The sequence below is a fragment of the Simochromis diagramma genome, unplaced genomic scaffold (assembly GCF_900408965.1).
Source record: "Simochromis diagramma unplaced genomic scaffold, fSimDia1.1 OVJJ01000501.1, whole genome shotgun sequence".
NCBI classification, from domain to species: Eukaryota; Metazoa; Chordata; class Actinopteri; order Cichliformes; family Cichlidae; genus Simochromis; species Simochromis diagramma.
This window is the reverse complement of record NW_024387320.1, coordinates 2,732,137-2,747,559: the sequence shown is the minus strand read 5'-3', so window position 1 is coordinate 2,747,559 and position 15,423 is coordinate 2,732,137. Positions and strand designations below refer to the sequence as shown.

General features: G+C 40.1%; 1 protein-coding gene across 2 annotated transcripts in view; it reads right to left on the bottom strand.

The window, feature by feature from the left end:
• col4a2 (collagen, type IV, alpha 2) overlaps window positions 1-15,317 on the bottom strand; it is a 59,776-nt gene extending 44,459 nt beyond the window's left edge. For both annotated transcript variants that reach the window (XM_040005268.1, XM_040005269.1), the window contains exons 1-3: window positions 15,149-15,317; window positions 14,895-15,010; window positions 14,739-14,790 (exon numbers count right to left, since the gene is read on the bottom strand). In XM_040005268.1, coding sequence (XP_039861202.1) covers window positions 14,739-14,790; window positions 14,895-14,932 — 90 coding nt within the window. In that variant the 5' untranslated portion in view covers window positions 14,933-15,010; window positions 15,149-15,317. The remainder of the gene's footprint in view (window positions 1-14,738; window positions 14,791-14,894; window positions 15,011-15,148) is intronic.
• Window positions 15,318-15,423: the final 106 nt, after the last annotated feature.

Below are 15,423 nucleotides of genomic sequence, written 5' to 3'. Positions count from 1 at the left end.
CCCTGTTCCGTATATGTTAGTTTTACCACAGACAAAACCGCTTCTTAGCACTTCCTGTGAACGCCAGACGCAGCCAAAATCAACAAAGAAACTCAGGCGGGAGGACAGGATGATGACAAGACAAAAGATGAAGGAAAATACAGACAAAACAAACTGAAGGCGAACTATAAATAAATATGCAGAGAAATAATGTCGGGCTTAGGCTGAAATTAGAGACGCATTCTTATCATTTTGGCCTCCAACCTGCAGCACTAAAGAAACCACAAAGATCAGGGGTTGATTTGTGGTATTTTAAAGCAATCAGCAGTCCACGTGACTGATGCAATGAAACACAATGGACTACTAAGCTCTATAACCTTGAGACAATTTAATGTGCCCCCAAAACAGAAGGAAACAGAGAAATTCAAGTCGAGATAATCTTTTAAACATAAGTTAGTGCAGATGAGTACATAAGGCAAACATCAGCGGATTCCAAGAAATGCAGCATGAAGGCAGACGTGAGTGTGCACAGCTGGACATTCCACTTCTCCCTTGCATATTTTCCAGTGAAACATGCAAACAGAGTATTAATAGGAAAAAAACATGAATAAAAATACGGTGAGAGATGTTGCCTGACTAGAGCAAAAGTGATAAAGCAGAAATTCCTCTAAAACATATTTTTTACACTAAAGGGTTTTTAGCACTCTTGCTTATTAGATCGCAACTATTTCATTAAAATATCTAAACATCAACCAGTCAACACTGATGGCACAGGAAGATTTTGGGTAATAAAACAGCAAACTCCCTTTGAGCTGGTTTCTCTGTATCAGAGGTATCAGATGATCAGAGGTCACAGCCTGCTGCAGGATGAGCCTTTGATCTTTGGCCTTGGGCTGGTGCTAACACACTATGAGGAAAACTGAGGACAGAGGTGTAAAATATGGCTGCTGTGATCACAATAATGAAGAGTCAACAGAAACTAAATCCTCCCAAAAGGGCCATAAGTGTTTTTTTTTGTGGGATGTTTAACACAGGCTTTGCTTATTCTTAATATTAAGGATTTGACCTTTCCACTTTGACCTTAGCCAAGGAGCCAGATGCCCGATCCCACTACTGAACTTTGTAGATGCTACACTCCTGTAATTACTTGTCTGCTTTGTTAGATATTCAAACAGATGCCTTAACTGCCACAGATATGACTGATATCTCAGCGTCTGGGAAAATACACTGATGCTCATGATAGTTTTTCAGTATAAAAAGAAAAACAGATCAAATAACATCCCGAGCATTGTGAAATTTCCTTAGCAGATAAGATGAAGATCACACATTAAAGCATGTTCCAGCTGCTTATGTTCATTCTTTAAGAGTTTGTATGCAGATCTTTCAGTTTGCTCAAAATAAGCAGTGCATCATGGTGCTAAGTGCTTATTTTAAGTGCTTATTTTCCCTCATGCACCTAAATTTACAGAATTCACTTCTACCACTGGACATGAGAATAAAGAGGACTATCATCACCAGCAACAGTGCAAAGTGGGGAAGGTGGAGTCAATCTGCAAGATGAGCAATTAACTGGTGGCTTATTCTTTTATTTATTAGTTACAAGTACTTGTCTATTTCGCAGAAAACGTTGTTCAGTCTCTACTTTGAGTGCTTTAAACACATTCAAAGGTCTGGCTTTATTAAGGTATCATCCCAAACAAGTAATTCAGAATAACTGTTCACTGTTAAGATAAAAAAAAAAAAAAGAATTAATAAAATATAGTATATTTTGTAATCTAGTGTTTGAAGTTGGTGTAGACAAGACTGGTTCAGACCATCCTAAACATTAAACAACAGCTATAGCCAGCCATCTCTGACCAGTGCCTTCATGGCATATTACAAACATGTTGTATATATTTGAATTCCAATAAAGTGCGTGGCTACAGGAATGCTGTAATATCATTATTACACGTAGAGATTAGATATAATATGTGTGACCTAGGAAAGAGCACATCTATAGAAATGCATCTGTTTTCACTACTTTCATGCTTCTGCGCTCCCTCCTGCATGTCTGTGTGTATACATTTGTACAGTGTCTAATCGCTCACTGTTACGATTCCTCAAGGTTGCAGCTGCCATTCATCACACTAATGATGGTGACGTTAAAGAGAAAGCTCAAGCCCGTGAACTTGAAACATCTGGCCATAAGTTCACATGAATCTGTGATGGAAAGATGCTGCGTGAAATGCCTTGATGCATATTTGTACTATATCAGTGCTTGCTGTGATACTCCCTTTGCCAGCAGAGAACCATCTCAGTGACGGATTCTCTGGAAGCACACAAACTGGAGTCGACCTTTAAATGAAGAGCAGAGCCCGACTGATATACATATGATACCATATGATATGATATGATGAATTTTTTTTTCATTTCAGACACATGAAACACAACAGATTTTCCTAACGTTTGTGATGAGTATTTATTCATGATTCCTTCCTAAGATAACTTTTTAAATTTAGTTTATCGGCTGTTATAAATGTCAATACCAGCATATCGACAAATCATATCAGTTGATATCAGAGCTCAAATCAAGCGGTAACTTAAAAGGAAACTTAAAAGAGGACAAAAAGTTGTGTTAAGGACATGTTGTGGAATCTTGTTTACAAAACTTGAGGTTTTATTTCAAAATTGCAACTTAAAAGCACAAAATTTGTATCTATTTCAATCCAAAATCTTTGCTTATGACTGGCAAAAAACATTTTTTCTTCAACTAAATTAAAATTTTGTAGTCATTTCATCGTGCCCAGAGTTTTGGTAAATACTTGCATTATTAATGAGTGTAACATAGGTTGCTGATACATAGAAATGTTTTGCTAACCACTGAAGTAAATGAAACAATAACTCGTTCATTCATTCTTTAAGTTGAATTGCAGTCTCTTTGGTTATTTCACAATCTCTGTAGACAGATATGAATATGTAAAGTTTAGCAAAGATCAGGATTTTTGCCTTTTGTTTGTGTATCTGTCAGATATCCACTGAGCAGTCATGTGTGAGCAGACTTTGGTTGCATGCAGGTAAACGTGTGGAGACCAAAAGGAGGATACAGTGCAGAGAGAGAGTAAAAGAACAAATATTCAAATATTCGGTGGTCTATCATCTGGTGACAATTTAAGCTTTTATTTGTTTTTGTGTTTTAAATTAATCTGCTTTTATAAACAAAGCATAGCACACAAAAAGGAATGTTTTCATCAGATATCCGCTATCTGGATATCCTCAGCTGTTATCTCCAAAGACCTTAGTTATAACTTAACTTTTCATGTCAAGGTCAAAAGTAACCATCCAATTTTAGCAGTCTACCACATTAAATGGTCAAAGTGTAAAGAGTAGCATTAAACATCAGCACGCTAGCATTGTCATAAGGATTTTAATAGCATGCTAATAATAGTTGTCAGACAAAGCTCCAACCTTACTGAACCACGAGACTGGCTCTAGACTTTAAGTCATGTTAAAAGTAATTTAGATGAAGAGTACGGTGGCACAGCATTTGTTTATATTCAGCCTTTTCTTGTTATTTCATCAGCACACTAATCCAAACACTGTAAAACTATTTAAAATCAAAATACTTCTGTTAGTGCTCAGTCTCTTAAAGATTTCACATGTGGATTCTTCTGTGGAGTTTAAACCTCCAGAAGTGCTTAAAACACTATCAGTGTGGGCCGATTCCATCTGGCTAATGCTACGGCCTGTTGAGAGAAGCTGAACAATATCTTGATTCACTGCCACGCTGTTTGAAGCCTCCCTGTAGTGTCAGTGAATCCAGGACAACAAAAGAAAGAATTTGGGTGAAGACATTTGTGATTCACTGGATAAAAAGAGAAAAGACACATCTCCAAAATAACCCCTGTGGCTGTGAATGGGAAGGTCTAAACATAAAAAAATCTGAAGTGGGCTCAAACATAAAAATGAAAACCAAAGACCAAAACATACTGGCTGGTGCTGCTGTCTGGCTGTGTGACTCCTTTGTGCTGTACTGTTCATGAGTCTGTAAAATTCTAAATGAGCTTAATCTCTGTTTAAATGAATAATACAGAAACTTTCTTCTCTATTTTTTATTCAGTCAGGCTGTTCTATTTTACCACAGTGAAGTTTTAACATAAGATCTGATGGCTTAAAAAGTAAGGCAACATGTCAGCAGGGCGAGTTTATACAGCCAGTGCAGCTTTGTCTTCCGGCAATAGTCCAGCACTGAACAAAATCAAATAATCAGATTTGAACTGTAACACAAACACATATACATACATCACATCCAGAAACAGGAAAATCAAAACATCAAACATTACCATGTTTCTTTTGGCATAGTGATAACATTGGCATGTCTTGATATAACACTAAATGTCCCAAAAGAACAATTATGCCCCAGTCACTGTTTCTTTCCTCTTCAATAAACACTACAACTTGTATGCATTATCGCATCTCTATAACTAACTGTGCTTCCTGTTCCGTCACCAACTTCCTGCAGCAGAGCTAAAGACCCCCGTGTGCACTCACAAACCCCCAGAGGACATGTACATCTACAGAACAGGAAAAATTAAAAGAAAATAGGAACATTTTAACACCATAGATCTGTGAGAGCAATGAGCAAAAAGAAAGATAGGACAAACACTGAGAAGAAATAAAAGAGACAAGCAGTAGTAGTCTAGTATAACAGGTATAGCACAACAATACATTTAAAACTGAATAGCAACTTTGTCAAAAACTCGTTAAAACTGAGGTCTTTTGATAGAAGGCCTCAAATGGCACCAACTAAAAGACAGAGCCAACATAATCAAAGGAAGGGCAAATCAGCAAGTTCATCTGGCTACAGAAAATCCAGATCCTATTTCAGAATCAGAATCTGCCATCACCAGCTCCTCATGCGAGCCACATCTGGAACCTAAAACAGCAACTGTTTTACCTGGATTTCACCAATCGCTGGAATGTCAGTTACACAAGAGAAGAAGAGAGAATAATTGCACTTGATGGAATCAGTATATAACTAATAAATGTGTGACTGATTGATTTTAGAAGCATGCTACACAAATGGAAATTCAAGTAGTGCAACAGTGAAAATGACATGCAGGGGCAGAGGGACAGATCACTCAGCAGAAAACAGGATGTGAAAGAGAACATGAACTGAAGCAGGGGGACCTGAAAGCAGCAGGACAAACTCCCACTATGAGGCTGGGATCCAGTGTAAACACAGCTCTGGTTTCTGCTCCATGCTTGACAAACTGGGACCTTCCCCCTCCTTAACTGGTCTTGGGTCAAATGCAGGCTTAACTCCATTTCCCAGTGGGCCACTCTCCTAATCAGAGCTTCCTGCTACATACTGAGCTAAATCAACCTGGGATTATTCCAATTTCTGTTCTGGACCTCAGGGTTTACAGGTCAGGCTTTCAGACTTTGTTGTGTTGATACTTGTGCTGCTCATCAAATGACATCAATGACAGACATCCAGATGGGGAGATCCATGCAGCAGCGTCATCGCTCGAGAGGACTGAGAGCAGCAGGGTTTGTTTTCTTCTAGTTCTTTTTATGAGCAGACCAGAACCAGACTTAGTGTTAGGATGAAGGACAGTGGAGGTAAAGTGAGGAATAAAAAAGCCAAACAGAGTGTAGTCACACTGAATAAAATGATAACTATACACTTAACAGATTACATGTACATTTAAGCGGAGAAGAATCTTTGTTAATAAGTAAAAGGGTAAGAAATTATAAGAATTTTAAAGGAAACATGAATGCAAGTATCAAACTGCATTGCATTACAGTATATTCATAAGTTTCTGAGACATGTCATGCACTGGTACAACCTCCGACCTCGTGGTTTCACTAAGAGAAAAGTGAGATGATCACCAAAATTATCAAGGTTCATTTTCTGGGAATTATGCATATCTGAGCCAAATTACACGGCAATAATATCCAAAAAAGAAGAAGAAGAAGAAGAAGAAGAAGAAGAAAAAAACACAGACAGGGCATTGGAGAGACAGACAAAATTGGACATGGTCATGTTATCACAAAGCGCATTAACTTTGCTAACATTCTTCCCATGACATGAAGTAATGAAGTCTAATCAATTACTGCACAGCTGGGATGGAAATTAATGGTCTATGACTTCTTTCCAGAAGACAAAACACAACAGTGAGATCAGACGCTGGAGATGCCTGAGATCATAGTTACGATAATATGGATGGCCTCACACCACCTGCAAGATTTGATCAAACCTACACTTCAGTGCTTTACCCCCCTCCAAAAAACCCATATATCAAATCTAACAGTACAGCTCATTGTCAGCTCGTTGAGTAGCACTACTTCTACAAAGAGGAAACACACGACTGTCACGGTTCTGGGTCGGTTCGACCCAGCATTTTGAGTTTCTGATGTTTTGGTTTATTTTTGCACTATGGGCTGCCCTTTGATACTCTTGTGCTTTGATTGTTATTGGAATTCTAGGTTTCTGTTTATTCGTGTTTAAGGATTTGTTGCCTCATGTATAGTTTGGGTTCCATGCGTTATTTTCTGTCTGCCTCTCAGTGTTGAGTCTGTGTGTGATGGTTTCTGGTTTCCTGTTTTACTTTGGAAGTTCATGTCTCATGTCAGTGTGTTCAGTTTTACCTCTCCCCTGTCTCGTTAGCCTGATTTCTCCCAGCTGTGTCTCCCTCTTGTTGCCCATTCCATGATTACTCCCCTGTGTATAAAAGCCCTGTGTTTTCCTGTGCTCCCTGTTGTGTTGTACCTTGTTGTGTACTTGCTGTGTGTTCATGATTTCCAGTTCTCCAGCACCTCAGTTTAGAGTTTTGTTTTGCTTTTGTGAGTCTTATTTTATGTAGAAGTTTGTCCAGCAATAAAGCTGCGTTTTCAGTTTAAATCTCGTCTCCAAAGAGTCCTGCATTTTGGGTCCACCACTCCTGCCTGCCTGCCACACAGCCAACCATGACAGACGACAAATGTAGGAGGAGGGCACAAGGGGGTGGGAGATGAAATGTGAAGAAGACAAGCTCTGAGAGGAAGAGCGAGGACAAACTGCCTGGCGAGGGTCCCTTTCAGAGATGGATGAAGAGAGGAGACAGAAGACAAGGGAGATGAAAACCAGGAGCTGGATGAGGCTATAAAAGGAAGTTAGGGACAGAGTTATACTGAGAGGATGAATTCTGGGAGGACGAAGGCTTTAGAATTCCTTCAGCACAGCCTGATTGGACCCCTGTGCCCCTCAATTAATCACTGCAAGATGGAGTAAGGGGCAAAGGACAGGGAAGATATATGCACAGTGTATAGGGACTTTCCAGAGACCACATCCAAACTGAATTGACATCCAAACATTTTCTTATGGTACCGCTTCCTCTGTGGCATAATCTTATACAGACAGTATTATTACTGGGCCAAATTTTAGAATATACTTCCATAGTAAATATATTGGAGGCATCTGGAGATACAGAATAAAGAGACCGAATAAACCATTTGTGAATGCTACTGTAGAGCTGTGAGAAAATCTGACGAATACAGAACGACAGCGAGTTTGTGTTCGAGTCTGCACTGTAGTGTACACGAGTCGGGCCTGTCTGCACGCTGTCACGCATGACTGGGATGAAAATGAAGCATGACTGGTGATTATCCATGTAATCAAACCACTGGTATCCCTATGTAGCGTGGCTTGTATATTGAACTTCTTCGTCATTTAAACGTCTAAATAATCAAACACAAACATAATTAAAAAATTTGTTGTGCCAACAAAAGCATCGAAGGTTGGTATAAGACAACCTTTATATGCATATGTATACTTAGTAAACAAGTAATTTAAGTCATTTCACATTTTCCCACAGTTTAGTGCCCTTAGTTTTTGTTAAGAGAGGTCTGGAAAGTCAGTGAAGCAGCATGGATCGGTGTTCAAAACTGAAATCACCACATTTCACACATTTCAGAAAAAAACATCATTTTTTTCGGCCTACTTTACAAACAAACTGTGATTTAAGTGTGTTTAAAGAGTGAGAGAATTCCTTGGATTGGGAATTTGTTTCAAAACTCTCACAGTAGTTTATTAACCATAAAGTAATCTTCACACTACTAACTCAGACTCCTCTTCTGTTTTGCCTGATGCGTAATGTAAAGCATGAACAGGACAGAATTTATGCTGCAAATATGTTTTTTATAAACTCTGAAGTCCCGAAACTATGTGGGGTCCAGCAGGGCTGTAAAGAAACTCTGACATATTCAGCTCCACCCGGCTTGCTTTTCCTGTTTAGAGCTTCTCTGGATAATCTATTTTCTCTTCGCTCGATTCTGAACTCAGGATGTTTCCCATAAAATCGAACTTCGCTAAGCCCGCACTCTGTGCACGTGTGAGAAAAAATGCGTCTCACACATACGCACAGTCCTGCCAACGAGAGATAGCAAACTGTCTGACTAATTTAAGACATGTTCCACTGCCCCACAAGCATCTCCTTCATACTTATTCACTGTCCTTGTAATCATCTACCACTCTGCTCTCCTGTTTACGAAGGAAAGCTGAACACCAGTGGTGCAAGCAGCCAAGCGCACCAGAGCTTTCCTCATGCTTACAATGCACAAATGCAAAGGCTAATAAAACAATCACCAACATAAAGCCACATTTTTGTAAGGCCAACTTCAGAGGAAACAATACTTAAGCAAACAAAAGACCCACGTACTCTGCATCCACTCACATGTGAGCACACACGCACATGTCTGCCTATCAACACGAACCCAACACCATACAAAGGGAGGGAGGTCAAGAGATGTGGAAACCACTTGTCACCTCTGCTTCAATCTTTCTTGGCACATGAGACAAACACACACACACACACACACACACAGCTGTGACAGGGAAGCCCCACACATGGACTTCTCATCTGAGACTGTGGCTTCCTGCTTCCAGCACAATGGGCTCTTCCCCCAATTGTTACAGCCGGGCACCTTCTATGTCAAAGCTGCTATTTTGGCAGTGGACGTGCTAGCCATATTTTCAAACCCTTATCACAGGCAGACATCTTCTCCTGGCCCGGACACCCACCTTCCTCTCCCGTGAAACAATCCCACTTGAGAGGTCAGTCACGTGTCCGCATTTCAGTCACGTGGCAGTCATTTATAGCAAGCTTAAAACCTTTCCTTGACTGTCATGGCTGTATAAGTATAAGTGAAAAAGAGGGGGTAATTGGAAAAGCAGATGGTACTGCTGGGCTTCTAGGTACCGCAGCAGTGTGGGGCCAAAGATGTCTCCTACACAGTCACGCATCCTCTGCCAGCATCAGCCCCCGAATTCCATCACATGTTGAAATATATACTCAAACACCCTGGAATGAAACCCTCTCAAAGGGACGTATTTGAAACATCCTGTTAACATTACTCTCTCAAGAGCCTTCCTTCTTCCACCAGCAGATCTGGATAAAAAAAAATTGTGCGCAATATTTATCTGCATGTAAGAAGCCGGGGCTGTAGCAGTGACTGCCCGCGCAATTCTTTTTTTTTGCACTCATAAGTGTGGAAGTTAAATTTTCCCACCAAAGGATGTGACCTCCATGTCCAGTTCATGAAAATAGAAACTGTCCCCGTGCAAGGTGAGAGGACATGTGTTGTCCAAAGATATTTAAAATGAGATTAGATGCAATAAAATGCAATAAATGCACAGGCATGCATCAGTCTCTCCAAATGGGCTATTTTGATAATTATTGTGCCAGTGTTTTGAAGCTTCCCCTTCAAGGTCATCTCCAGGTGCAGCTCTGGACAACTTCCAAATCACTCCACAGAAGTCCTGTTTTTGTCCACTTGCTTGAGACCTCAAACTAATGCAGGGAGGTAATATGAACTTTTGTGTCAAACTGACTGATCATCTCTTTGTGGATCACAGTGATAATGAGTGGATATTCAGTGGCTAGGCCCGAAGGTGGCCATCAGACCAAGAGTAAGACCTCCAGCGTGCTGGAGCCAGCATTGTTTTTGACATGAATATGTCACAGTGGTGACCTACTGTACTCTATCTTCTAGAGCAGGGATGTCAAACTCATTTTACATCATGGCTCATGTATAGCTCACTTTGTACGTGGAGTGAACCAATGAAATTCCCCTTTCTGTCAGTCTAAAGAAGTTTATCTACAAATTTAATCCTTGAGATATCTTAAAACAAGAAAAGGTTTAATTTCAACATTAAATCTCAGTTTTTCTGTATGATGAAGAAATGCTGCTGCAGTAAAAAAAGAAATCAGTCAGGATGACTCTTTGGGACTACATTGTAAGAAATAAACTTACTGCAGACCCATAGTTAAAACAAAACAAGAATACAGTTTTTTTTTATAGTGGATATTTTAAATTAATTCCTTCAGTGTAGTATGAATGGCCGGGCTGTATAAAGGTCCAAACTTTATGAGATTCTTCACATTTTTCCTAAATCATCCTCTGGGCCAAATTGGAGTCTTTTCCAGGCTGATTCTGGCCTCTGGGCCTTATGTTTGACACCACTGTTCTAGAGGCATCTGAGGGACAACGTTGTGTTCGAACATCTTGAACTGTGGTCACCAGAAGCCAGATTAGGCTCCCTGCAACTTTTTTCTCTTCCACAAAGTGAATTAAATTTGAAATGTCTGAAGACACTGGAGATGCAGGACTTCCAAGGAGAAATATGAAAGCAAAAGCTGTACAAAAGCAGTGCAGGGTGGATTAAGGCGACTACCTTGGAGGGGCCTTTAGGCTTTGTGTTCACACACTGATGTTAGGTAACCTAAATCTATGGATCTTGAAGAAGCACTTACTGAGTAATAAAAAAAAAACTCAACAAAAAATATGAAATGTGATTTAAAAAAAATTGAACAGTGGCCCCTAAAACTCAAAAACCTTAACTTGGGTGATCCCTCTTTCACGATCTCCTTCTCAGACATGTCCAGACAGCCTCCAGCACAGATGCTATTTTTAGATCACTTCCACTTGACCTACATGTTGTGTGTTTTCACCACAGTCATCAAATGTGCTCGCTGTTTTGCCTGACATTCACTGTAATGTCCTGAGGCATCTGGGGGAGAACATTCAGCAGAAACAGTCTGAATTCGGGTGCCTTTTCAAGATTCTCTTCCCTGCCACTTGGTATATTTCGAAAGTGAATGAGTGGAAGGATCATTGGTTTGACACACTGAAGGAGATACAGCGTGCACTACAGAGCCACACGTACACAGGAGAATAACAGGACTTCTGTGGAGTGATCTATAAATAGCAGCTGTTCTGGAAACTGTGCAGAGGTGCATGAGTAGGAGATCTTGAACAAGTGGTCAAATTTAGATCAGGCAAGGTTTTTGATTTTTCAAGGGCCAACATTTTTGATTAAACCTTATATTGATGAATAAGAACTGTTCGCTCGCTGCAAGCTTGCAGTTTCTCATTACAGCGCGTCATGTAGCTGGAGTCGAGTGTTTTAACAAATGCATGAAACTATGCATTTTTAGACATAAGTTGTAAAGGCCGCCGTTTTCTTTGTGAGTATTTATTACACGGCGTGCTGCGGGGAAAAGCCTGTTCTAACGTTTGAGTCTAAGGTTTATTTTTTAGCACCTGGCGGCTCTTTTTTTAAATTCTCATCCGTAAATAATCTGCTCTTTCACGTGATTCAGTTTATTTTGAAAAGTCTCAACAGGATCTTGAGCTTTATTGTGAAAGGTTTATATGGAACATAAACAAGCGGACACGCGATGCTGTTACCGTTGTTGTTGCTAACCACAACCCATAAAAACAGGCGCTTGTCTGTCTGTAGTGTGGTTATATAAAATATAAGAGAAAGAGAAAACTTTAAGAAATTAATATAGCCACCACAGTGACCATCAAAACCATGAAAAAATATTGCCGTAAACAGTTTATTTTGTGACACCACAAAACAAACAATAGCGTAAAATGAAACGATAGACGTTTTTATATCGTCATCCGATATATATCGTTATATCGAACAGCCCTAAGACAGATTGTGAAATAATGCACTTCAATTGCATGGAAAGGTAAGAATGATTTGCAGCAGTGACTTTCAGAATGTATGCTTTTATCATCATGGCAAATTAGATGACGCCCACGTTCCTCTATCAGGGAGCTAACACAACACCACTGAGTATAACGTTTGCTGGTTTAGCATACCTTTGCCTTTAGTCACACCACAACTTAAGGAAATCTGCTTATTTGCAAGCAGAAAAACACAAAAACTCTGGGAATAGCAAACGAAATCTCATGTACCAAAGTTTTAACAGGCCGGGGAATTCCAAGTGCAAACGTAACATGGAGACAGATGGTGGGAATCAGTTGTACAATGATTTTGTTTAAAGGAGTGAAATAGTCCCGAGGGTGCGATTTTCATATAATATTGAACAGAAACATATTTTTCCAGATCTAGCTGAGATTTGGGGAATTCTGTGTCAAATGGAAAACATCATAGTGACATGTAGTTGGTAACCGTTTCCCCTAAACCTCGAAAGATGTGAAATATCTTCAAACACCTCATTACCTACAAACTATAGCTACTGACAGTGACTCCTTACTATGTTTTCAAAAACTTCTGTAATGTTTGAAGATGGAAATATTTCGCCTCAAAAAAATGTTTATTGCAAACTGTTTATCCAGTTTACTCGTCTGCAAAGAAAACATGGATATCGTCAAACTAAAATTAGCCGGCTGTAGCCCAGCATCTCTGCCTCGGAGAAAAAGCCTGACAATACACAGAGGAGCTGAGCCGTGTCACACGCTTCTAATCAAGCCCTGACCAAATCTGATAAAAGCGAAAGACAACGGGACCTTTTCATCACTCGATAAAATAACCTTTTATCTGAGTGCCTTGAGTTTGATATTAAAAAACTCAGAGAGCCGCCAAACATCTGACATCATGCGCCAGCTGAAGTCAAAAGAAACACACAGACACACACGCGTACTGAACGCTTACACAAACAGTGTGCACATGGACTCAGCATCCCAATGGTGCACTGTAAAAAAAAAAAAGAAAGTTGCAAAACGTTTTAATAAGGTTTTTAAAAAGGCCAAATTAACCAACAATGAAAGTTTTTTAAATTTACTCTGCAAAGTGATGATTTGGTGCTTTTTATAACAGTTGCATTTAAGATTAAGAAAATGTGATTTGTTAAATCGTTGTGTGTCTTATTCCAGAAGCTAATCAGGGACAGCTTGCTCTCACTGGGATTTGAACCCACGCTCTGATCTTTGAAAATGAACTCACCAACCACCTTTATCGTCTAAACACATTCACTTTGTCTCAGCTCCCAGCTCAGCAGTTCTAGTTCCAGATAAATGCAGTGCAAACACAATGTGCAAAACTCACAAGCGTAAAAAAAATTCAACTTTTAATTTGGGTTTTTAAACAATGAAAGAAAAAATAAAGCAGACTGCGCAAGGTCTGGAGAAAGAAAAGTAATATGTGTTATTGTGGAGTCTTCGTCCCTTGAGGCAACTGTTGTTGTGATTTTTTTATAGGCTATACTTTGGCTCTGGAAAATCTGGGTGATGGTGTTCACTCGTAGGCGTGTTAAAGTGTGAAGATGCTTCCTTGCCCGTGTCAGCAGCCAGGTGCAGATCAGATTTGCACGTCTACATTTAGGAGTAGGACAGTAAGAATGATAGTTCCTTTCTTCGATCTCAAATTCTGGACTAAACATGGAAGTCCACGGAGGATCCACAGAATGGGGCCCCACTGACCAAAGAATAAAAGTGCAGATGCTGACATTCATGTCATGTCCAACGTCAAGACCTCACACACGCAGAAATGATGAAGCAGTGTTTAAAACTTTACCACAGAACCACAAGCATAATTTTAAAAAGTGCTTCCTGCACCACTGAGTTTCATAGGCTTAAGATAAAATGACAGCTCTTAGGAAGTTACTCTGCTTATAGTTAAACCTGATGAAACTTTATATTTGTTTTAGACAACTCAAAGCAGAGGCTGAGGTTTGTGGCTTTTACCCCAGATTTCGTAATAGCAGAGCAGCATTAGGAAGGGATCCCTTTACAGTCACTATTTACCTGAGGAATAATCTGGTAGTAGAGCTGACTGTACACTGACTGCAGGTTTGGGAGTTTTCATGCCCCTCTGTGTGCATGATCTTATTGGGCCATAGCAGATTCAGACACTTGGAGTAGTAGTAGTAGTAATAGCCTTGTGAAAAAGCTCTGGCTTTTTAATTTTTCATAGTTTAAGCCTTTTAATGTATAACATGTAGATCCACTATGATTAAAATGTGCTGTATAGCATTTATCATTAAAGTAATGAATCTGTTATGGGCTGCAGTGGTGGTGGTGATGGTGTATTCTTGATTAATTAAAAAGAAATGGACACAAAGTGACACATTTAAACCCATAAAGCTCATACTCAGCATCATCCTGCTTGCAGAGGTCATGGCCCCACTTCTCAATCCCGGGTCAAGAAAAGCATACCATATGCCCATATTTTAATCCTATTCCTGTTTATTTGTTTTGCAAAAGCCAAAAATGTGGCTGTCCCAATTTAAACTTTTAAAATTGCGACACCAGTAATCCCACTGAAAATGCTCTTTGCCAAGATCCCTCCTACCGGAGAAACCCTCTGGTGCTGACACGCCCACTGTTCACACACCGAGGTCTGCGCGTTTCTGCTGCTTCAGACAGCAACTTCCAAGTCGAGAGACGCAATCAGCATGACGCTTATGCTTTAATTCTACAGATTGCACATGTCAAGTGAACTCTCATAATCAGAAATGAAAAGATCGCGTGAAATTTAAACTTACTGCGTGCACTTCTGAGGAGAGGATGGCAACGACGAGGCACAGAAGCAGCAGCCTGTTCACAATAATAATTTAAAAATTAATAAAAATAAAAAACGCGTAAAAATCCTGATCAATGAATCATGTGGTAATCATGTGCTGCCTTCACGTTGTGCTTACCTCAGGTTTTTCTGTCCTCTCCCGTGTTGTTCTTGCATGGTCCCCACTCACGCGGACCGCAAACTCAAGTCCCACACAGTTTCACGTGAACACGCTTTACAGCATGACTGTCCGACCTGAGGCACAGCGGAGACGCACGACGTTAATAACTCTGGTTAATCACGAGTGCATACATATGAGACTTTCTGTATCAATATTCATTCGTTTTTAGCACTTTCACACTCAGTTCCAGTTTCGTAAAATGCACTACTTACGGTCACTCCGGTCTCTGTGCGACGGTTAGACGAAGGAAAAAAGTTGGGTATCACAGATGCCCAGGTTCCCCGTTTGAAAAGTTTAAGATCAGCTTTATGTTCCACGAAAACCTCCTCAAATATTCTTGCAAAAGCACAAATGTGTGCCGACTAGTCCCTCTGCTTACCGAAAAGAGTCGGAGTGTTTGTAAAAGCAAGGTGGAAACCCTTTGCATGAGCGAGGGTGGTCGTTTTGGGTGGGGGGTGTGGTGCATCACAAACAAGACCAAGTTACA